We start from the raw sequence: 24,744 nt of genomic DNA on the forward strand, positions 1-24,744 counted from the left end.
ACTTTGCTTGCCCGACGGTCGCGAAAAAGGGGAATCGCCTGACTCCTGGACACTACGACCGTCATAAATAGTCGTTTGGCCAAATTTGGCTCACCGGGATTGCTGCAATGGGGTTGTCCAGGGTGGAAAAACTCGTGTCACTTTTTTTTCAGGGCCATTGTGACGTCGGAATGGTCATTCAACGAACCCGTCACAAGTCGAGGACGGCCCGCGTTCTTCTATCGAGAATAAAAACCGTAAAAGTTTTGATTCCACAAAATACGCAATATTTAATTTTTGTAAATCATGCACGAAAAACACCACAAATAGCTGCTGTTGAGCGAAATTATTTTTTTAAATGTTTTTAATGTAATAAAAAGCTTAATAAAGTGTATTGGGAAAAAAAAAAGTTTTGGTTCCATTGGCGGCTACCTCCCCATTGACCTTCACAACAAGCCGAAGAGGTAGGCCCTGATGTGGCTCGAGACTCCTCCCCTTCCTAGGCCACGCCCCCTCTTTCCTCCTCCTTGCCCCTCCCCTCGGGGAAAACCCTTCCCTGACCGGCCAGCTGAGAGAGCGCGAGCAGCTCGCTTTCCCTCTCTTTAGAATATTCATGACGTGGGCGGGGTTCTGACGCCACCGCCCCAAACGGTTGGGCGAACCCATTACCCTCACAAAGGAGGGGGGGATAAAAAGAAATTAAGAAAGGGAAGAAGGAAGGAAAGGGGATATAACGCGAGGTCCAAGACGGGAGGGTCGCATCAAAGATGAGAGGGGTCCCCACTCCCCGGGAAAAAGCGGAGGGGGAGAAAGGGACGGAGTGAGGGGCCGCGCGGGGTGGATGGTCCTCCCCGCCAGGACTACGCTTCCCGGCGTGCTCCCTGGCGTCTGCGCATGCGCGGGGGCTCTGAGGAGAACGGCGGTGCCGGCCGGCCGTTCAGTCGGGACGAGGCGGCGGCGCGGCGGGAGCGTCGCTGGGCGGGCGGGAGGCTCGGTCGGGGCAGCGGAGCCGGCCGTGGCCCTGAGCGGAGGGGCGTCTCCGTGCGCAGCGGCCGCCGAGGGGCGAGCGGGGGGCGGCGGCGGCGGCGATGGGCCCCCGGCGGGGCGGCGGGCGAGGGGTCCGGGCTGCGGGGGAGACTCTGCCGCCGCCGCCGCCGCCCTCCGCCTCCTGAGCGCCATGGAGCCCGACCCGCCGCCCGGCGCGGGGGCCGCCGAGAGGAAGGACGAGCCCCCGCCCCCCAACGGTAGGAGAAAGCCCCTTGGCTGGGGAGCATGGGTGGGGGAGTCCAAGGGGAATGGGGAGGGTCGTCCTCCAGGGAGCTTTATCTTTACTGGCTGGGGAGTATGGGTGGGGGAGTCCAGGGGAGGGGGGGTAATGGGGAGGGTCGTCCTCCAGCGAGCTTTATCCCCCTTGGCTGGGGAGCATGGGTGGGGGAGTCCAAGGGAAGGCGGGGGAATGGGGAGGGTCGTCTTCCAGAGAGCTTTATCCTTCCTGGCTGGGGAGGATGGGTGGGGGAGTCCAAGGGAAATGGGGAGGATCGTCCTCCAGAGAGCTTTATCTTTCCTGGCTGGGGAGGATGGGAGGGGGAGTCCAGGGAAAGGGGGGTAATGGGGAGGGTCGTCCTTCAGCGAGCTTTATCCTTCCTGGCTGGGGAGGATGGGTGGGGGAGTCCAAGGGAAACGGGGGCAATGGGGAGGGTCATCCTCCAGCGAGCTGTATCCCCCCTGGCTGGGAAGCATGGGTGGGGGAATCCAGGGGAAGTGGGGAGGGTCGTCCTCCATCGAGCCTCCCCACGCCCTGATTGGGAATCATGGAGGGGGGGAGTCCAGGGAAGGGGAGGAAATGGGGAGGGTCGTCCTCCAGCAAGCTTTATCCCCCTTGGCTGGGAAGCATGGGTGAGGGAGTCCAGCGAAGGGGGGGGTAATGGGGAGGGTCCTCCTCCAGGGAGCTTTTACCACTGTGCCTGGGAATCATGGGTGGGGCAGTCCAGAGAAGGGGAAATGGGGAGGGTCCTCCTCCAGAAGCCTTCCCCCTCTCCATTCTGGCTGGGAATCATGGGTGGGGGGAGTCCAGGGAAGGGGCAGTAAATGGGGGGGAGGGTCGTTCTTCTCCAGCGCTGGATCTAGCAAAGAGATGAGGTTGGGGAAGTGAGCGGGTGGCGGGTATGTGGGGGTGTTTGTGGGGGTCCCTTCTGCATCCGAAGAGCCCCCCCTCTCCTATAACAAGTTGGGGGGCTTGCAAAGTCTCCTTCATTCCCCCCACCCTTGGCAGGACCCCTCCCTCCCCTACCATGACTGGGACTCATGGGTGGGGGAGTCCAGCGGAGGGGGCCAAAGGGATCATGGGAAAGAAGAAGGGTGTCCTCCAGTTTTGGGGGGGGGGCATGCGCCCATTTGAAGAAGCGAAGGAGTTATGGCTGAGGGGGGGGGTCCAGCCTGCCTTAGAAGAAAGAGACTCCCAATAATGGGTGGGGGGCTCCCCAATTTTTCTTGGGAGTCCCCCCATTATGAGTTGGGGGGGTTTCCAATAATGGGTTGGGGGTTTGCAAGGTCTCCATCTCCCCCCTCCTTGGCAAAGCCTGCCCCCTCCCCCACTTTGGAGGGGGGGTCCTTCCTGCCCCCACCCCCACCCTGCCTTCTAAAGGACCTTCCTCCTCGGGCACTTCCTGTGCGAGGCAGTGATCAATCTCGGGCCGCTCAATGGCAGCGGGTGAATATTTTATAACTCCGGGATCCTGCTTTTTGAAAGGCTCGGGGATCAATAAAAGACCCCCACCCCATAGAAATGCAAGGGAGGCCCTACATTGTGATGGGAAACTTGGAGAGGTGGGGGGGAGGGAAGGGAGGGGGCGGTCCTCTCCTTCCCCCCCACACCACAACAACAACAAAAAAAAACACACCCCAGGCCCCCTCCCTCCCTCCCTCCCTCCTTTCTCCCTTTCCTTTCTTCCCTCTCCTCTCCGCCAACTTCAAAATGTGTTTTTTCCAAGAGCTTTTGTGCCTTATTTTGCAACCTGGGGTGGGTGGGGGGGAGGAGGAGGAGAAGCAGGTCGGGTGTTTATCCCACCCACCCTCTTATCTGGCCTCTGGTCATTGTGTTGTAATTTCGGCTTCCCCTCGATTTTCAAGAGGGAGGGTCCCGTTGCCACCCACCCACCCCCCAATCTCGATTCCCTCCCTGAACTGAATTTGACAAAGCTTTTAACACAACGAGGAGCTCAGGTTCACCCCACTTTCCGAGTCGGGAAGGGGGGTTTGCAGCCTTCTTCCCTCCCCACGTTTTCTCTCCTCTCCTGCAAGGCAAAATCCTTAAAAAAGTGGGGAGTGGGATTGGGGTCTCTCAAGAGACCATTCTCTCTTTGTGTCTTGTCTTTTCTTTCTTTCTTTCTTTCTTTCTTTCTTTCTTTCTTTCTTTCTTTCTTTCTTTCTTTCTTTCTCTCTTTTTCTTTCTGTCTTCCTCTCTCTCTCTTTTCCTCTTTCTCTCTTTCTGTCTTTCTCTCCTCTCTTTCTCTCTCGCTCTCTCTTTCTCTTCTCTCTTTTTCTTTCTCTCTCCTCTCTCTCTCTCGCTTTCTCTTTCTTCCTTCTCTCTCTTTCTGTCTTTCTTCTTTCTCTTTCTTTCCTCTCTTTCTCCTCTCTGTCGCTCTCTTTCTCTTCTCTCTCTTTTTCTTTTTCTTTCTGTCTTTCTCTCCTCTCTTTCTCTCCCTCTCTCTTTCTCTGTCTTCTCTCTTTCTATCTTTCTCTCCTCTCTTTCTCTTTCTGTCTTGCTCTCCTCTCTCTCTCTTTCTCTTTCTTCCTTCTCTCTCTCTTTCTGTCTTGCTCTCCTCTCTTTCTCTCTCTTTCTCTCTTCCTTGTCTCTCTCTCTCTTGCTCTCCTCTCTTTCTCTTTCTTTCCTCTCTTCTCTCTGTCTCTCTTTCTTTCTCTCTCCTCTCTTTCTCTCTCTCTCTGTCTTGCTCTCCCCTCTCTTTCTTTCTTCCTTCTCTCTCTCTCTCTCTTTCTGTCTTGCTCTCCTCTCTTTCTCTTTCTTTCCTCTCTGTCTCTCTCTTTCTCTCCTCTTCTCTCCTCTCTTTTTCTTTCTCTCCTCTTTCTCTTTTTGTTCCTTCTCTCTCTCTCTCTTTCTGTCTTGCTCTCCTCTCTTTCTCTTTCTTTCCTCTCTTTCTCCTCTCTGTCTCTCTCTTTCCCTCCTCTCCTCTCTTTTTCTTTCTCCCTCCTCTCTTTTTTCTCTTTTTCTCTCTGTCTTTCTCTCTTCCTGACTTTCTCTCTGTGTCTTTCTCTCTCTCTCTCTCTCCCCCCCCATTCCCTTTTTGGGTTGGGGTCTCCAGGGAGACTTCATCCTGCAACAAGACTCTACTTGGGTGCAGCCCAGTTTTAGCTCTTCTCGGTCTCCTCCCCACCAGGTTTTGTGTTGCACAAACAGCCCAGAGTCCCACAAAAAGTTAAGTTGCTTCGGTTGTATCCTGAACACTTCGCCCCCCCCACTCCTCCTTCCCTTTTTTTTCAGCTGGTGGTGTAGGATTGCGACCTTAAATTCTAGCCATTGCAGAAAAAGAAAGGGCGTTTTGCTGCTCTTTAAACTGAGCTTCCAGAATCTCAATATTCAATTATCTTCAATAATTTGAAAGGGATTTGAAAGCTGGCGGCCGGCATATTTTTTTTTTTCAGGGGTTGTTAACACTTTATTTCTGCCTGCTCTAAAATCCTTGAGGTTGTTTGTCCTGGAGAAACATGGCCCCTCTTAAAGCTCACTTGATTTTTTAAAAAAAAAACAAAAAAAAAACAAACAAAAATCCACCGTCCGGCTTCAGATCAATTAAATCTGTCGATTGGTGATTAGAAAGCGAGCTTTGCATTGGCTCTTAAAACTAAGACATCGACTTTACGGGGGTCTTTGTGACCAGAGCTTTGTGAGCTGTGGAAATTTCCACTTTTTTTTTTTAGTAGCCCCACGTAGAGATTTCAGGAAATGCTATTTAATGGTCCTACCTCTTTTTTTAAAAAATAAATAAATAAATAAAATGTGTTAGTTGGGAATATTGCAATGATTTTTTTTTTTGTGGGGCCAAGTCAGATTAAGCCAGCGTTCCTCTGTTATTTTTCAGAAAAGTGTGTATTTGGCTATCTCAAGATCTGGCTAACCATTTGCCTAGGTTCAATCTTGTTTCCTTGCCCCCTCCCTCCCCCCAAAAAGCTTGAAAGCCATTTGGGAGGGCGTCTCGCTGTGTTCCCCCTTGCCATAAAATGAGAATATGGAGGACTGGGCTGCGTTTTGTTGAACTGGTGAGAAAAAAAATCCTAGCAGGAAGGGGGAAATTTTTGCAGAGTAAATGACTCTTGCGGGTCCGATTAAAAGAGGACACGGCCAGTTTATGGTCTTTGTAGTGCCTCGAAACTCTTGCCCTCTTCCTGCCATTAGGCGGATGCTGTTTTTGGGGAAGGCCTGGTGCCTCTGGTGGAACTGCACTGTGCAGGAATAGTCTATCGTACCCAGGAGTGTGAGTGCTCGGATCGGTTGAGTGGAACAAAATTTCTTTGGATAAGCAGGAGCTTTGGATTGTGTAGCGTTGTGTCTTGTTGAGTAGAGTGTGGAACCATCACAATGCTCTCAATGCCACTTTAGTTTGGGAGAAATAGCGTGTAGGTAGGTAAGTAGGTAGGTAGATAGAGATAGATGGTAGATGGTTGATAGAGCTAGATGATAGATTATCGAGAGAGAGAGATGATAGATAAATAGATAGATAGATAGATAGATAGATAGAGCTAGATGGTAGATAGTAGATGGTTGATAGAGATATAGATGAGAGAGAGAGATGATAGATGATAGGTAGATAGAGATAGATGGTAGATGGTTGATAGAGATAGAGATAGATAGATGAGAGAGAGAGATGATAGATAGATAGATAGATAGATAGATAGATAGATAGATAGATAGAGGTAAGTAGGTAGAGATAGATGGTAGATGATAGAGAGAGATAGATGATAGATTATCGAGAGAGAGAGATGATAGATAGATAGATAGATAGATAGATAGATAGATAGATAGATAGATAGATAGATGGTTGATAGAGATAGATCGATGATAGATTATTGAGAGAGAGAGAGAGATGATAGATAGATGATAGATAGATAGAGATAGATGGTAGATGATTGATAGAGATAGATGATAGATTATCGAGAGATGATAGATGATAGATAGATAGATAGATAGATAGATGGTTGATAGAGATAGATCGATGATAGATTATTGAGAGAGAGAGATGATAGATAGATAGATAGATAGATAGTTGATAGAGATAGATCGATATAGATTATTGAGAGAGAGAATGATAGATAGATGATAGATAGATAGATAGAGATAGATGGTAGATGGTTGATAGAGATAGATGATAGATTATCGAGAGAGATAGATTGATAGATAGATAGATAGATAGTTGATAGAGATAGATCGATATAGATTATTGAGAGAGAGAGATGATAGATAGATGATAGATAGATAGAGATAGATGGTAGATGGTTGATAGAGATAGATGATAGATTATCGAGATAGATAGATAGATAGATAGATAGATAGATAGATAGAGGTAAGTAGGTAGATAGAGATAGATAGTAGATGATAGAGATAGAGATAGATGATAGATTATTGAGAGAGAGATGATAGATAGAAGATGGTTGATAGAGATAGATCGATGATAGATTATCGAGAGAGAGAGAGAGAGAGAGAGAGAGAGAGAGAGAGAGAGAGATGATAGATAGATAGATAGATAGATAGATAGATAGATAGATAGATAGTTAGATAGGGTTTTCCTGCTTGGACTAGAAGACCTTCGAAGTCCCTTCCGACTTTTGTTATTCTATTCTGTTAATTGAATCTTTTCGGAGGATAAAACTATGCAGGTCGAATATAAAAATAGGTCTTACTGGGTAATGCAAAGCCTTTAAAAAGAATTTGCTTTACATTTGAAAGGGGCTGTTCTTGGACCCCCCCCCCCCCCCGCCCGAAGGATTTGGAGCTCCTAACTTCCCCCTTTTCAAACTCCAAAAACCGCGTTTTGAACTCAGGACAGAATTGTTGCCAAACAAAATCTTCCTTTGGAACGTGCCAGAAATTGTGGCTGGGCTGAGACCTGAAATTTGAAATGTTTCAGGTTCAATTTTGCTTGCTCCTTTCAAACAAACAAACAAAGAAAAACTTTTTTTTTTTTGCAAAAAGAGGAACATTGAAATGGCCATTTCGTGGCTAGCCATATAAGCATTTAAAAAAAAAAAGTGTGTGTGGGGGGGGGTAAGCCAGGATATTCTGATTTATTGTTGCATCTGAATGCCGACCACGATAACACCAACCACTGAATTTCCGATGCAGAGCCAAAAACATTTTTCCATTTGTGTCCTTCAGAAACCCCAAGATTCTGGCATGTTTTTTCTTTTTAACCTACCGAAAAATGCCGAGTCAACTAACTCCTTTTCTTGGCTTGCAAAAATGTGGCTCGCTTGGGATTCTGGCAGCTCTTAAGACCATCCCTTTCTGGCTGAATTACTGACCTAGAGAGAAACAGCAAACTGTTTGCAAACCTTAAATAAACCTTAGCCTTGGTGAATACGATCCTAAAACAGCACCCAGGATCAGCTACTCCCTTTGGGCTCATCCTCGGAGGAGTATTTTAGCTCTTTTTGAAGGGGGGGGCTTCATCCTGTGGCTTATGGAAAGGTGCCCCCTCCCTCCTTTTCAAAAGCACATGAAATGCTGCTTGGGGAAAAAAAAACGGAAAGTCAAAATCTTTTAAAAGAGAGGAGAAACAAAGGGGGGAAATATCCCAAAGTTTTTCTTTTTCAAAAGTCAGCTGGATTTTCTGCGGCGGTTTTTTTCCCCCCTCTTAAAGACGTTTCGCTTCTCGTCCCAAGAAGCATCCTCCGTTCTGACTGAACGCCGGGAGGATTTTATAGGGAGTTGTTATCGGATTTATTTATTTTACTTGTGGAATTATTGTGGGCTTTGTGGATGGAAGAGGGGAGAAAAGGAAAGGCATCGGCAAGATGCGTTTTTTTCTGTTCGTTGTCCAGCAAAGTTTTTTTTAAAAAAAAAATAGGAGAAGTTACACCGGTGTTTGCCTTTCTTGAAATCTTGAGCAAAAGGGAAAAACAAGCTCTCCGGCTGTGTTTTGTAACAATCAGTTTTCATCCTTTTTCTTTTTTTGAACGCGAGTCCACCAAGATTTTTTCCTCCCCTTGGCAGCCTGGTTATATTTTAACCTGGGCCTTTCAAGAGTGGGTCCCTCCCTCCGAACAATAGGGAACAAGGGACCCTTGCTGATCTTTTGCAAATCAACTCTGGGATCTACCAGCAGCTAGATCTACCTGATTTAGCTCCTGTGGGTTCCTGTCGTAAAAGGATCTGAGGGTGGTAATAACCCGTCAGAAGGGCTGCCCAAGGGGTACATGGTCTGGGAGGGGTGGGTGGGTGTGACGAGGTTGGGAAGCCTGCTCAGTGGGGCTCAGTAGCTGTGGGGTAACCCGAAAGGGGGGGGGTCGGAAGAGGCCTTCTGCTCGGGCCAGGGCCCCCCCAATAAGATACCGAGCGAGGCAGAAAAGACTGGGAAAATATTCTGCCCCCTTCCCTTTGTGCGTTGCAAGTCCAAACAGGAGAGGGTCTTATCATTTCCCACCGGTCTCCTTTGCAAACATCGTAAAAGCGATGGGGGACGTGACACGAAAACTATTTATGGCTTTAGATGCCGGAGCTGAGCCTTCGGCCAAACCTCGGCAGCATTTTTCTGGGCGAGCCAGAGGAACGGGACGGCACGAAGGCCTCCGTCGGCGCTCACTCACTCACGTCTGTCTCTGGCTTTTCAAGTCTCTGAAAGCAGAAAAGTTGGCAGTGGTTGACATCCTAGATCAGGGGTCCGCAACCTTAAACACTCAAAAGATCTATTTGGACCCGTTTCCCACAGAAAAGAAAACACCAGGAGCCACAAAACCCTTCCCGTGCCTGACTATTTCCTGAGCGGCCACAAAACTAGCATACGTAGTTGAATTAAGCATTCTGTTTTCTTCTTGAAACTTTTCTGTGCTTGGATTTATCCATGGTTGGCCTACCGGGGGTTGAAAAGCTCAATAAATCACGTGCCGGCGGGTGTCGCACATTAGCAGTTGTGATGCAAATTTTGAGTGACAGGGAGCCACAGCAGAGGTGTGAAAGAGCCACATACGGCTCCAGAGCCGCAGGTTGCTGACCCCTGTTCTAGATATAATAACAGAGCTGGAAGGGATCCTGGAGGTCTTTTAGTCTGACATCCTGCTCAAGCAGGAGACCCTTGACCAGTGTCCCCCCCAAAAAAACCTTTGGGCACCAGGAACCGGTTTTGTGGAGAGATGTGGAAAGGACGTGGTTTCGTGTGCTGCCTGCATTCTGCGGATGGGGCTATGTTTGTGCGGCCTGATTTCTGGCATGCTGTGGCCTGGACCGTGGATTGGGGACCCCTGCCTTAGACCATTCTGGACAAATGGCCACTTTTAAGGTTGTGTCCCTCATTTGCCTCTTCATCTTCTCGGGATTTTGAATTGTTTCACTCCAATGTAATTCCCAGTCGGTTGCTCCATGGTTAGAACCAGAGGTGGGATTCAGCTGGCTCGGACGAACCGGTAGTGGCAACCTGGCCGCTATCCCGTCCTATATCGCTGTGTTTTTGATGCCATATGTGTGGACGGCGCGTGAGAGCGAATTGCCGTGTTTTGTGATGCCGCACACTTGCGCGGATGGCGCCCATGCGTTCATATTTCTGGTGCTGGGCAAACTGGTTGTTACAGTATGGTTAGAAATACTGAGGTTGTATGACTGTATTAGCATTAAAGTTTCCCCTCACACATCTGTGCTAGTCATTCCCGATTCTAGGGGGCGGTGCTCATCTCCGTTTCCAAGCCGAAGAGCCAGCGCTGTCCGAAGACGTCTCCGTGGTCATGTGGCCGGCATGACTCAACGCCAAAGGCGCACAGAACGCTGTTCCCTTCCCACCAAAGGGGGTCCCTATTTTTCTACTTGCATTTTTTACCTGCTTTCGAACTGCTAGGTTGGCAGAAGCTGGGACAAGTTACGGGAGCTCACCCCCATTATGCGGCGCCAGGGATTCGAACCGCTGAACTGCCGACCTTTCGATCGACAAGCTCAGTGTCTTAGCCGCTGAGCCACCGCGTCCCTGTATTAGCATTAATATGGGTCAAACAAGACATCTCTTTCTCACGAGGATGTTTCCTTCTGGGGCCAGCGGAATGACAGGATAAGAAAGGGACCTCGGCGGTCTTCTAGTCCAACCCCGTGTTCATACCATTCCAGACAAATAGCGGTCCAGACTTTTCTTAAAAGCCCGCAGTGTTGGAGCCACCCACAACTTCTGGAGACAAACCGTTCCCCTGCTTGATTGTTCTCAGAGTCAGGAAATTCTCTCCTTGGTTCTAGGTCAGTGATGGCTAACGTTTTTGCCCTTGTGTGCCAAAAGCGGGGGAACGCAGTGGGTCACGTCCGTGTTTGCCCACACCCATAATTCAGTGCGCCCCTCCCCCCCGCTTTTGGCACACAGTGGGCCAGGTAGGCCCATTTTTCGCCCTCTCCAGGCTCCAGAGGCTTTCTTGGCACCTGGGGAGGGACAAAACAGCCTTCCCTATCCCCCCCCTGAGGCCCTTCGGAGGCCGGAAACGACCCATTTGCTGACTTTTGATTGGACCAGAAGGCCCGTTTTTCGCTCTCCCCAGGCTCCAGAGCCTTTCTAGGAGCCTGGGGAGGGCAGAAACAACCTCCCCCACCGGAGGCCCTCTGGAAGCTGGAAACGGCCTGTTTGCCGACTTCTGGTGGGACCGGAAGGCCCGTTTTCGCTTTCCCCAGGCTCCAGAGCCTTTCTAGGGGCCTGGGGAGGGCAAAAACAACCTCCCCCCCCCGGAGGCTCTCCGGAAGCCGGAAACGGCCTGTTTGCCGACTTCTGGTGGGACCGGAAGGCCTGTTTTTCCCTCTCCCCAGGCTCCAGAGCCTTTCTAGGAGCCTGGGGAGGGCAAAAACAACCTCCCCACATCCCCCTGGAAGCCCTCCGGAAGCTGGAAACGGCCTGTTTGCCGACTTCTGGTGGGACCGGAAGGCCCGAAAATCAGTTGGCTGAGCTAGGGCAACACCCGTGTGCCTACCGATATGGCTCCACTGTCACCTGTGGCACGCGTGCCATAGGTTCACCATTGCAGTTCTAGGTTGCTTCTCTCCTGGGTTAGTTGATGTAGATCTGCAACTATGGATGGGAGAACGGTTTCCTCTCCCACCCGGCTGCTGGACACGTTGCTTTGTGCCAGATCCCAGGATAAGGAAGGCATACGTGAGGATCAGGCCTTCAGGCCAGGACAAAGAGCAAATTCCTAATCGCCAGTTTTCCAAACAGCCTTGAAACGACCTTGAAAAACTGCTGGCTCTGGGGTGGGGGGGGGAGAGAATGGGGAGTGGGAAAGGCAGAAGGTGGACGAGGGACTGCGCAGATCAGAAATAAGTCAAGCCGGGTTACAAATTGACCCAGGTTTCAAGGGGGAGGCCCTGAATTTGGGACGGTCCTCTTGGGCTCAAGATGGCCCCTTCTCAACCCAAGCTGGTGATGTATTTTCTACTGAAAAGTCGTGGAGCAAGTGAAATTTTTGGTCTTCCTCCAATCAGTTGGGTAGAAAGCCATTTTTAAGTCTTAGCCGATCTTTTTTTGGATCCCCGCCCAGCGACCCCCGTCCTAGTCGGTAGCACGGCGGTCAGTTCAGTGGTCTTTCAATCAGAATAGAGCTGGAAGGGACCTTGGGAGGTCTTCTAGTCCAGCTCCCTGCTCAAGCAGGAGACCCTAGACCATTTCAGACAAGTGACTGTCCAGTCTCTTCTTAAAAACCTCCAGGGATGGAGCGGCCATTATTAAAAGTCTTTAATACAGCTAGTCCTTGACTTGCGACCAGCATTGAGCCCAGAACCTATGTAGCTAAGTGAGAAATCCGTCAAGTGAGTTTTGCCCCACATTGTACGACTTTTCCTTGCCACAGTTGTTAAGTGAATCACAGCAGTTGTTAAATGAGTAACATCGTTAAGTGAACCTGCCTTCCCCAGTGCTCGTCAGGGAATCCGTCACCCCTATTTCCCCAAAAATAAGACCTCCCCTGATAATAAGCCCAATCGGGCTTTTGAGCGCATGCACTAAAATAAGCCCCCTCCCCTGAAAGTATTTAAACGCATGTGTATCTGGTGCCCACCGTTTCCTCTGGTTAGGGTTAGGGAGACAGAACTGGGAATCAGGTAAGACGGCAAGAGGAGCCCCATCTTGCTCCAGGCGCCCCAAAAGAATAAGACCTCCCCGAAAATAAGGCCAAGCACTTATTTTGGGGTTCAAAAAAATATAAGTCAGGGTCTTATTTTTGAGGAAACACAGTAGGTAGGTAGGTAGATGGGCAGACAAGAATTATTTGTAGGTAGGTAGGTAGGTAAGTAGGTAGATATGGAAGTATTGAAAAATTGTAGGTAGGTAGATGATAGATAGATAGGGAAGTATTTAAGAGTTGTAGGTAGGTAGGTAGGTAGATTAGATAGATAGATAGATAGATAGATAGATAGATAGATAGATAGATAGATAGATAGATAGATATGGAAGTATTTAAGAGTTATAGGTAGATAGATAGATAGATAGATAGATAGATAGATAGATAGATAGATAGATAGATAGATAGATAGATAGACATGGAAGTATTTAAGAGTTTTAGGTAGGTAGGTAGATTAGATAGATAGATGATAGATAGATAGATAGATAGATAGATAGATAGATAGATAGATAGATAGATAGATAGATAGATATGGAAGTATTTAAGAGTTATAGGTAGATAGATAGATAGATAGATAGATAGATAGATAGATAGATAGATAGATAGATAGATAGATAGACATGGAAGTATTTAAGAGTTTTAGGTAGGTAGGTAGATTAGATAGATAGATGATAGATAGATGATAGATAGATAGATAGATAGATAGATAGATAGATAGATAGGGAAGTATTTAAGAGTTGTAGGTAGGTAGGTAGATAGATAGATAGATAGATAGATAGATAGATAGATAGATAGATAGATAGATAGATAGATATGGAAGTATTTAAGAGTTATAGGTAGATAGATAGATAGATAGATAGATAGATAGATAGATAGATAGATAGATAGATAGATAGACATGGAAGTATTTAAGAGTTTTAGGTAGGTAGGTAGATTAGATAGATAGATGATAGATAGATGATAGATAGATAGATAGATAGATAGATAGATAGATAGATAGATAGGGAAGTATTTAAGAGTTGTAGGTAGGTAGGTAGATAGATAGATAGATAGATAGATAGATAGATAGATAGATAGATAGATAGATATGGAAGTATTTAAGAGTTATAGGTAGATAGATAGATAGATAGATAGATAGATAGATAGATAGATAGATAGATAGATAGACATGGAAGTATTTAAGAGTTTTAGGTAGGTAGGTAGATTAGATAGATAGATGATAGATAGATGATAGATAGATAGATAGATAGATAGATAGATAGATAGATAGATAGGGAAGTATTTAAGAGTTGTAGGTAGGTAGGTAGATAGATAGATAGATAGATAGATAGATAGATAGATAGAGAAGTATTTAAGAGTTGTAGGTAGGTAGGTAGGTAGATAGGGAAGTATTTAAGAGTTGTAGGTAGGTAGATAGATAGATAGATTAGATAGATAGATAGATAGATAGATAGATAGATAGATAGATAGATAGATAGACATGGAAGTATTTAAGAGTTTTAGGTAGGTAGGTAGATAGATTAGATAGATAGATGATAGATAGATAGATAGATAGATAGATAGATAGATAGATAGATAGGGAAGTATTTAAGAGTTGTAGGTAGGTAGGTAGGTAGGTAGGTAGGTAGATAGATAGATAGATAGATAGATAGATAGATAGAGAAGTATTTAAGAGTTGTAGGTAGGTAGGTAGGTAGGTAGATAGGGAAGTATTTAAGAGTTGTAGGTAGGTAGATAGATAGATTAGATAGATAGATAGATAGATAGATAGATAGATAGATAGATAGATAGAGAAATATTTAAGAGTTGTAGGTAGATAGATTAGATAGGTAGGTAGATAGATGATAGGTAGGTAGGTAGGTAGGTAGATAGATAGATATGGAAGTATTTAAGAGTTGTAGGTAGGTAGATAGGTAGGTAGGTAGATAGGTAGGTAGATAGGTAGATAAGGAAGTATTTAAGAGTTGTTTATAGGTAGGTAGGTAGGTAGGTAGGTAGGTAGGTAGATTCTATTGTCAAGCATCTGAATGTAAATCAGGAGATTATGGGGTTGCTGCAGTGGTCGTAAATCTGAAAAATGATCATGTCTCTCTTCAGTGCTGTTGTTACTTCGAACAATCTGTTGTAAGTCGAGGACTACCTGTAAGCAGGTGGTCAGAGTGAAGATCTGGCATGGTTCTAGCAGCCTCGTACCACCCCCAAGGTGGTCTCGAGGCAGACCAAGGAAAGACCCTCACAAAATTCACCGGCCGCCTTTCTTCTTGCGTGTCCCACTCGCCAAGTCCAGTTAGCTCCGCCGACTTTAGAAAGAGACGAGGCATCTGTAGAGGTTGTAACCTGATCTAGCCCACCCACCACCCCTAGGACGCTGAGCTGGGAGATGCACAGGATCTTGCTACCACCATATGCTTGTTGGGGAGGTGGGGGGCTTCTCATTTCCACCACCTCCCGCATTTCGGTATCGCATCGTCTTTTCTCCTTTCGCCCTGCCTGCTTCTTGGGTGTCCCAATTTCCTGGGTTTCGGTGTCACCCTCCGAGAAAGGGCACTCTGGGCAGTTGGCGGTGCGCTCATATGACAGCTCTGCACCGCCGGCCAAGCAGAACTCCGGCCACCTGTGACGAGTGACGGGTGTCGGGATCCTTCTTGTTTGCTCTCTCTCTCTCTTTCTCTCCCCCCCCTTCCCACCCGCCCGGAGCCGTTGGCGCAAACGAAGAGATTTCGCACCCGGCCGAACTTTCCCGGCTCCTGGGAAATTTCGAAAGCTGTCCTTTCCCTCCACGAGAACCGAGACCAGCCGCACTTCCGATTTCGACCGCTTTCGTAAGATACACCGCCCATGGGACTTGCGGGTGGGGGTGGGAGGCCAGGCCCCTGAGCCACTGTCCTTTCCAGTTGCGCCACCCGCCCCGCAGAGCCGGGTCTCGTACGGCACGTAAGCGGAGGCGCCAAGCTTCGCTCGCCTTTCCTGCAACTTGGCCCTTGGCGGCTGCATCAGAAGCCCCATGGGGCAAACCGGAGGCTGGAGAGGAGCACAGAGGCACACCTCTCGGCGCTTAACCCCCTAAGGCTCTCCCAAAATGAACCTGAGCTTGCTTGCGTTCCGGTTATCCAAGGCAGGGGTGAGGCCGGCCCCGGAGCTCCTGTCCCCGGCCCTCTCCGCCCTCCTGCCACATGGCCCGGGCATGCTTTTCCAGGCTGACCCCCCCATGGGGAATTGCCGCTTCCTGGCTTTTGGGGAGCTTGGTGCAAATAAAGGTGTAGGGTGGGTGTTTTTTTTTCCTCTCCTCCCTCCTTTCGCCGGCTCGGAGCATGCAGGCCTGACTGCCCCCTCCCCTCCCCACGGGTCACTCTTCAGTGGCCGCCTCGACAAGCAGTAGAGATATGAGGGATGATTCAATCAGGCTGTCTTCACTGCCTACGTGCAGGAGTAGCAGCTGGACGGGGTTCCAAAGCTGGCGGGAACAGCTGGATGAAGGGAGAAGCTGTTTACCACTTCCCTATTTGAAACATTTTTCTTTCTTTCTTACTCTCCCTCTTTTCTTTCTTTCTCTCTCTCTTCTCTCACTTCTCTTTCTTTCTATAGTCTTCTTTCCCTCTTTTTCTTTCTCTATGTTCATCTCCCTCTTTTTCTTTCTTTTTCTATGTTCCTCTCTTTCCCTCTTTTTCTTTCTCTTTCTATGTTCTTCCCTTTCTTTTTTTCTCTCACTCTTTTTCTATGTTCCTCTCTCTCTCTCTCTGTCCCTCTCTCTCTCTTTCTTTGTCTCTCTTCCCTTTCTCTGTCTCTTTCTCTCTTTCTCTCTTTTTTATGTTCCTCTCCCTCTTATTCATTCTTTCTCTCTCTTTCTGTGTTCCTTTTTTTTTCTTTCTTTCTTTCTTTCTTTCTTTCTTTCTTTCTTTCTTTCTTTCTTTCTTTCTTTCTTTCTCTTTCTATGTTCCTCTGTCTTTTCCTCTCTTTTCCTCTTTCTCTTTTTATGTTCTTCTCTTTCCCTCAATTTTTCTCTCTATCTCTCTGTCTCTTTCTATGTTCCTCTCTCTTTCTCTCTCTCTCTCTGTCCCTCTCTTTCTCTCCCTTTCTTTGTCTCTCTTCCCTTTCTCTTTCCCTCTTTTTTATGTTCCTCTCCCTCATATTCTTTCTTTCTCTCTCTATGTTCCTCTCTCTTTTCCTCTCTTTTCCTCTATTTCTCTTTTTATGTTCTTCTCTTTCCCTCTCTTTTTCTCTCTATCTGTCTCTTTCTATGTTCCTTTCTCTTTCTCTCTTTCTCTCTCTCTTTCTCTGTCTCTCTTCCCTTTCTCTGTCTCTTTCTTTCTCTCTTTTTTATGTTCCTCTCCCTCTTATTCTTTCTTTCCCTCTCTATGTTCCTTTCTCTTTCTATGTTCCTCTCTCTTTTCCTCTTTTTCTTTCTTTCTATGTTCTTCTCTTTCCTCTCTTTTTCTCTCTATCTCTCTATCTCTTTCTATGTTCCTTTCTCTTTCTCTCTTTGTCTCTCTGTCCCTCTCTTTCTTTCTCTCTTTCTTTGTCTCTCTTCCCTTTCTCTGTCTCTTTCACTCTTTTTTATGTTCCTCTCCCTCTTATTCTTTCTTTCTCTCTCTTTCTATGTTCCTCTCTCTTTCTCTTTTTTCTTTCTCTTTCTATGTTCCTCTCTCTTTTCCTCTATTTCTTTCTTTCTATGTTCTTCTCTTTCCCTCTCTTTTTCTCTCTATCTCTATGTTCCTTTCTCTCTTTTTCTCTCTATCTCTCTCTTTTTCTCTCTCTTTCTTTGTCTCTCTTCCCTTTCTCTGTCTTTCTCTCTTTTTCGATGTTCCTATCTATCTATATCTGCCCCCCTCTCTTTCTCTCTCTCTTTCTTTCTCTTTCTCTCTAGAGCAAGTTTGGTCCTTGCAGACATCTCAGGATATCTAATTAAATCAGCGGTCCCCGATTGCATATTTCAGAGTCAAAATCAGAATTTGCCTAAAACTGGCTTGTACAGATGTTTTTAGCACAGAAGAACACATTCAATCTTTAGAAGAGCGAGGGGAAGAGAGCAGGGAAAAGCAAATTACAAATACGGGTAATCCTCAACAGTTCATTTAGTGACATTCAAAGTTACAACAGCACCGGAAAAAGCGACCAATTTTCACAGTTACGACTGTTGCAGCATCCCCAGGGTCACATGATCAAAATTCGGACACTTGACCACTGACTCACCTTTATGACGGTCGCAGCGACCTTCTGACAAGCGAAGTCAACGGGGCGGGGAAGGCGGATTCATTTAACAACCGTCGTAAAATGGAGCAAAACTCACTTTAAAAAATTCTCACTTAGCAACAGAAATTTGGGTGTGTATGTATGTGTCAGTTTGTGGTCATACGTCAAGGCCTACCTGTATCTCTCTAGTCGCATGATCCAAATTTGGATGCTTGGCCAGTGTCTCATACTTACGACGGTTGCAGTGATCTGGGGGGGGAGGGGGCTCACCTGATTCCCCTTTTTGACAAGCAAAGTCAGTGGGGAAGCCACATTCCCTAAACAAGGGGTCTCCAACCTTGGTCACCTTAAGATCTGTGGACTTCAACTCCCAGAATCCCCCCAGGCAGCATGGAATTCTGGGAGTTGAAGTCCACAAGTCTTAAAAGTGGCCAAGATTGGAGACCCCTGCCCTAAACCAACATGTTACTAACTGCAGTGATTTCCTTAATGAGGGTCGTTAAATGGGACGAGACTCCCTTCACCACAGTCTCGCTTAGCGACAGAAATTTTGGGCCCCATGGCAGCCGTAAGTCGAGGACAACCCGCATTTCAGGATGGGGTGCGAGGGAAACCCCATCCACTGGACAGATTTGTCCATCTCTTAGTGCTGGAGTTTGGCAAGCCCAGGACTGAAATTTAAACCTCAATTCTAGGCTTTGTCGTCGTCAACCTGGTTTGTTGTGCCCAATCTGCAGCGGCCATTTTGCGGCTCCCGAGTGGAAGTGGCCATAGCACCCAGTGGTTAGGCAAGGTGGACGGGCCCTTCCCCACCTTCCTTCCTTCCTTCCTTCCTTTCTTTTTTCTTTCCTTCCTTCTTCCTTTTTCTTTCTTTCTTTCTTCTTTCTTTCCTTCTTTCTTTCTTCCTTCTTCCTTCTTTTTTCTTCCTTTCCTCTCTTTTTCTTTCTTTTTTCTTTCCTTCCTTCCTTCCTCCCTTCCTTCCTTCCTTTTTTCTTTCTTCCCTCCCTCCCTCCCTCCTTCCTTCCTTCCTTTCTTTTTTCTTTCCTTCTTCTTTATTTTTCTTCCTTTCTTTTTTCTTTCCTTCCTTCCTTCTTTCTTTCTTCCTTTTTTCTTTCTTCCTTTTTTCTTTCCTTCTTTCTTTCTTCCTTCTTTCTTTTTTCTTTCTTCTTTTCCTCTCTTTTTCTTTCTTTTTTCTTTCCTTCCTTCCTTTTTTCTTTCTTCCCTCCCTCCCTCCCTCCTTCCTTCCTTCCTTCCTTTCTCTCCCCACCCCATCCCAAACTCAAACCAAAAGAAATTCCTTCCCAAATCCGGTTAGGCCTGGTTTGGCCATCGCACTCCACACTGTGGTTGTAAAAGTTTGTGTAATCTCCCCAGGGATTACGCTGCGGTGTCTGATTAACTCGCTGCATCTCCTTGAATTATCTCGGCGAAAGGTGAAAGAGACGGGAATCTTTCTAAGATCGGTGGAGAGTCGCTTTCTCCATAGTTGGTGCCCTGATGACCGAACGAGTCCGGCTGCCATTTTTTTTTTAACCATTGCTGATTTTCTCAAGCGTTTGGAGTCGTTTCATCTCCCCAAATAAGTTAAGTGAGATCCAGGGATCTTCTGAGGTATAGTGTGACTTTAGGATATAATCTGGAGAAGTCCACCCTTGGCCATTTTTAAGGCCCGTGGACTTCAACTCCCAGAATCCCTCAGGCAACATGGAAGGAAGGAAAAAGTTTGGGAAGGGCTGGGTTAGGGGCTATGTTGGGGTGTCCAACTTTGACCACTTTTAAGACCTGTGTACTTCAACTCCCAGAATCCCCCAGGCAGCATGGAATTCTGGAAGTTGAAGTCCACAAGTCTTAAAGTGGCCAGGGTTGAACAGCCCCGATATGCCCCCAGCCCAGTTTCTCCCAATTTTTTTTCTTCGTTACCTTAAACTACTCATCCGAAAAATCTTACCAAGCTTCAAGGACCTACCTTAAGTCTCTACCTTTAGCACTGTCCTCACTTTGAAGCGTCACAGAACAACCCCTTCATATCTCGAGGACTAAAAACGACAGCGTGGAATGATTTTCGCGTCCTTCCCACACCTTCCCCGCGGTTGTTTTCATCGATTAAGTTCATCTTATGTTGGCAGATTTTCAAATATATCGCAGGACACTGTGGCAATCTTTTTAAGTCCATTTCAACGTCCCTCTGGTGGTGGTCGTGGGTTGGTGGACTGTGGCCCAAAGAAAGACCACTTTTATCTAATTTTGGATAGTTTGCCCAGGGTTCAGAAGCCCCACCCTTACGCCTTTCCCAAAGGTTGGTCATGGGTTAATAGGGAAGAAGGTCTTTCCTAGAGCAGGGGTCTCCAACCTTGGCAACTTTAAGACTTGTGGACTTCGACTATTCTGGAAGTCGAAGTCCACAAGTCTTAAAGTTGCCAAGGTTGGAGACCCCTGTCCTAGAGTGTCCTTGGTATGATTCCCTGAAGAGCTGGCCAATCCTAGGGTGACTCCCTGACTGAACCCCATCTGGATTGGGGTCCTGGATTGCTTTCAGGCCCACACCTCAAAATGTGGCCAGCGGGACTTTCCTGGCATTGATTCACCAGCATCTTCAGCTAGTATGGAAGGGCAGGTGGGACTTCTTTAGACCTCAAGCTCTCAAGAACCGTCCCAGGAGTTGGGCGTCCTCTCAATTTTCTGCTTGCTTACTTGCCTGGATCATATCTTGGAAGAGGGTCCCTGTCCTGGGTGGGTGGGTGAGTGGGTTTCCAGAGCCTCCTTTGCGTTCGTTTGGCCCGGGATCAACCCTACGCTTCCATCCAGAAGTGGCCAACTTTGGAAGGCGAAGGATGGTGGGGGGACCCTTCCTGTACCCCAAAAAGGCTAGTGATGTCTTGCCCATGGTCTCCTTTGACGAGTTGGGCAGAAGCCCCCCCCCTTTTAAGGCCAGCGTTAAAAAAATGAGTCCCGGTTTATAGCAATAAGGCTATGTTGGGAAATGTAACCAAAAACCGGGCACATTTTATCACATGTGGTGGACTTGTGCTAAAGCAAAAAAACGTTGGGCAAAAATACACAGGTGAAATGAAAAGGTGATACGGAAACATAGATTTTTAAACCTGGACTGTTTTTATTAGGCATAATACCAGAAAAACTTGATAAGCAAAGTATACTGTGTTTCCCCGAAAATAAGACCCTGTCTTATATTTGGAAAAACGGAGAAACACCGCGAGACGGAGAGATAATTAGGAAGATAGTAGATTGTGCAGAAATGGATAGACTTAAAATTAAACGGAACGAAGACACACAATATTGTCAAACATGGAATTTATTTTATCAGCGGTTGGAAAAAAAGGGGTGGAGATTAGAGGTTCGTATTCAGCCGGTTTGATCGGTTCGTGCGAACTGGTAGCGCAATCCCGTCCTATATCGCTTGTGTTTTTTAACGGTGCATGCATGTGCGGGCAAATTGCCGTGTTTGACACCGCACGGGTGTGCGGATGGTGCGCACAAGTGAATTGCCATGTTTTGTGACGCACTGCGCACGCGTGGATGGCGTGCACGCAAAGTGAGTGCACACGCATGCTCACATTTCTGGTGCTGGGCAAACCGGTTGCTACAAGTATGTGAATCCCACTTCTGGTGGAGATGAAGAATGCAAAGCTGTATCATTCATCGAACTAAATACCCAGACGACACAATGTTGATTAAGCGCTCAGAAATGTGATTGATAGAAAATTAATAACATTTATATTTAAAAAAGGCTGTCTCTTTTCTCTTTCAGGGTTCCCTCAAGAGCCTTCAGCCGAACATGACCCGCCCTTTGGTAGGTGTGAAGATGCTTTCTTTCCAACTTGTCTACCCTCCCCTCTTCGGAAGATGAACATTAACAAAACTTATTTATTTATTAGTTCAATTTATATGCCGCCCTTCTCCAAAGACTCAGGATGGCTAACAATGCACTTATAGCAATAGCCTTCATTCTTTTTTTGTATATACCTGCTTATTAGGGCTTTTGGCTCCCCATAAGCGGTGTTTCTACAAAGTCAGCTTATTGCCCCCACAATCCGGGTCCTCGTTTTACCTACCTCGAAAGGATGGAAGGCTGAGTCAACCTTGAGCCTGGGGAGATTTGAACTCGCAATAATTGCAGGCAGCTGGCAGCTAAATGCTACATAACAGCACTTAGTCCGCTGCACCACCAAGGCTCCTTATGAGAGCCCCTCCCCTCTTTCCGCCCCCCCCCTTTTGTCCGGCTGCTTATTCCTCCTTGCTCCATAAAGGACGAACGCCGTTCTTCAAAACGGACAGTCCCATATCTTTTCTGCAACCTGATGGGGATGGTGCAGGTATGAAATTCAATTTTTTTCCCCTACCGGTTCTGTGGGCGTGGCAGGGGAAGGATACTGCAAAATTCCCATTTTCCTCCCTCGCTGCTCAGATATTCCACCGATTGGGCTAAGATCCACTGTCATTGGACTGACTGGGTGCCATTCAAACTTCCTCTACAGCCTGGTCACGCCCCTTTCTTCTGCGCATGTCCAGTCTTTTCACTCAGTCACAGGTGATTAGACTGGTGTGCCTTTTGTTCTTAGGTTAAATTGTTTCAAATAGCAGGATTTTTAGTTAATTTTTGTTCGGAGAGTTGTGGATTCAAGGATATTGCAAAATCTCCATTCCCTCCCCAATCCTGGAGGAAGGATATTGCAAAATCTCCATTCCCTCCCCACTCCTGGGGGAAGGATATTGCAAAATCCCCATTCCCTCCCCACTCCTGGGGGAAGGATACTGCAAAATCTCCATTCCCTCCCCACTCCTGGGGGAAGGATATTGCAAAATCCCCATTCCCTCCCCACTCCTGGGGGAAGGATACTGCAAAATCCCCATTCCCTCCCCACTCCTGGGGGAAGGATATTGCAAAATCCCCATTCCCTCCCCACTCCTGGGGCCAGACAGAGGTGGTATTTACCAGTTCTCCAAACTACTCAAAATTTCCGCTACCAGTTTTCCCGAACCTGCTGAATCTCACCCCTGGGATGGTGTCTTCCCAGATGCTTCCGGCTAGGGATGCTGGGAGTTGTAGTCTTTAAACCCCCTTCCCCCCCCAATATTTCCCAGGTTTCCTTTGAGGCGCCACTGAAGAGTTGAGATATTGGCCAAGTCACGGTCTCACCTGGGGGGGGCCTTCAAAGTCAACTCCTTTCCTGCAGGTTCAGGCGAAGTTCATTTCTGGGGTGGGGAGGAAGGACCCTCTCTCCCCCCCCCCCCAAAATCCATTTTGGTGAGGATAAACAGAGGCAAGGCCAGCCACGGGTCAGGAGAAGGTCAGACCGGGGCAACCTTTCCCCCCTCCCCTGCGGTGTGTCCCCCCTCGCCCCCCAACTCTGCAGTGGTGGCCGGACTTTTCTTCTCCTCCTCCTCTCCTTGCGTTGTTGACCGTACAGCTGTAAAAACTCAAAAAGAACCGAGCCAAAAGGCTGAGAAGGGAACTGGGAGCCGGAGAAGAATGGCACCCATTGTCCCTTAAAACAGGAGAAATAATTGATTTATGTTATGGCACCCAATTAGGCTATAAAAGAGGAGGGGGCACCCTTTAAAGCTACCCCAGGGCTTGATTGCAGCCCCAAAGAACCCCCCTCCCCAGAAAAAGGTCATCAGCTCAGCGTGCTAGATTATTTATTCCTTTCAAAAGCCGAGACAATGCCTCCGGTCAACAATTGGCCGTCCCCCTTCACATCGTGGCCGGAGGAGAGGGCAAAGGTCAAGGAGCCCCCGCCAGCAACAGCTGGTCCTCTCGGGTCAAGCAGTTTTTGATTGGGATGTCCTTTCCAATTTCTCTGCAGGGCAGATCATTCTCCCCCCGCCCCTCGTTGTCGCCCCCCCCCCCATTTTCATAGGCCTACGCCAGGGGTGGGTTCTAATTTTTTAAACTACCGGTTCTGTGGGCGTGGCTTATTTTATGGGCGTGGCTTGATGGTCATGTGACAATTCTTTAGGATTTAGCAGAGGTACTGGTCTACCAGGCTTTTAACTGCTTGCAGAGCTGTACCTGTCTACTCATTCATTTTTGCAGGCACCGGTCTACCCATGTATTTTTGCAGGCACCAGTCTACTCATGTATTTTTGCAAGCATTGGTCTACCCATTTATTTTCGCAGGCACTGATCTACTCATGTATTTTTGCAGGCACCGGTCTACTCATTTGTTTTCTTTTAACACTGATCAGCTGTAGGGCGGCCCTTTGAAGCCCCCCCGGCAAGAGTTTAAACAGTTTTTTTCCCTCTAGCCATCAGCTGGGACTCAGGAGGCAGCAATAGATTGGGGGTGGGACCAAATAAAAGGTAAGAATAACGTGGGGGGGGGCCCAGAACCGGTTCAGTGACGTCATATTGTCACCGCTACCGGCTCGGCCGAACCGGGAGGAACCCACCACTGGCCTATGCCTCTCCGCCCCCCCTCCGCAAGTGCTCGGGGGTATCCGGACCGGACTTGTGCCGGTGTAAAGTTGGTGTAAAGTTTGCAGGCCGAACCTCCCCAGTTTGTAATGGCGCTTTTGGATCCTCGCTGGCCCTTCTGTGGCCAAGGATGATGGGGCTGGTTCTGGCAGCTCCGTTCGGCAAGTCGCGACCCATTTTTTGACTCGCATATCAGCACATGCGCGCCTTGCAAACATCTTAAGGTGCTTTTAAATTGGGTGTTTGTTAGTTTTTAATTTCGTGGGCCAAATTTTATATATTTGTTTTAAATTGTTCTTAAATTTTGTGGTTTATATGTGTTTTAATATGGCTGTACACCGCCCTGAGTCCTTTGGGAGAAGGGCGGTATAGAAGTTCAATAAAATCTAAAATAATCTAAATCTTCCATCAGGTGGCACAGCCATAATCCTCGACCTACAACCCCAGTTGAGCCCCAACATTTACGTGGCTAAATGAGACATTGGTCAAGGGAGTTTTTTGCCTGCCTCATGTTACGACGTTTCTCATCTTAACCATTCATACGGTTGTTAAATGAACTTCACTTGTCGGACGGTCGCCAAACGGGAGCACTTGACCCCCGGGATAGCGCAACTGTCATAAATGCGAGTCCGTTGTCAAGCATCCGAATATAAATCTTGGGGATATATTTTATATATTTCCAAAAAAAACAGGCCGAGAAAAGCCTTAAAAGCGGGTCAGAAAAATCCCCGAAAACGGGCTGGAAAAAAAGCTGCAAAAGGCCCGAAAAAAAGGGAGTCCAAAACTTTTTTTTTGTTTTTGTTTTCCTCTTCTAAATTTAGGTGTGTCTTGCAGTC

General features: G+C 47.4%; 1 protein-coding gene across 2 annotated transcripts in view; it reads left to right on the forward strand.

Moving 5' to 3' along the window:
- Positions 1–1,082: 1,082 nt before the first annotated feature.
- Positions 1,083–24,744, forward strand: part of NR6A1 (nuclear receptor subfamily 6 group A member 1) — an 89,211-nt gene continuing 65,549 nt past the window's right edge. Inside the window, exons 1-2 of one of the 2 annotated variants that reach the window (XM_087879884.1) lie at positions 1,083–1,223; positions 21,239–21,280. In XM_087879884.1, coding sequence (XP_087736010.1) covers positions 1,157–1,223; positions 21,239–21,280 — 109 coding nt within the window. In that variant the 5' untranslated portion in view covers positions 1,083–1,156. The remainder of the gene's footprint in view (positions 1,224–21,238; positions 21,281–24,744) is intronic. The other variant, XM_087879885.1, reaches the window with a different exon arrangement.

Source organism: Pantherophis guttatus, chromosome 16, assembly GCF_059756535.1.
Source record: "Pantherophis guttatus breed Tessera chromosome 16, ASM5975653v1, whole genome shotgun sequence".
Lineage (NCBI taxonomy): Eukaryota > Metazoa > Chordata > Lepidosauria > Squamata > Colubridae > Pantherophis > Pantherophis guttatus.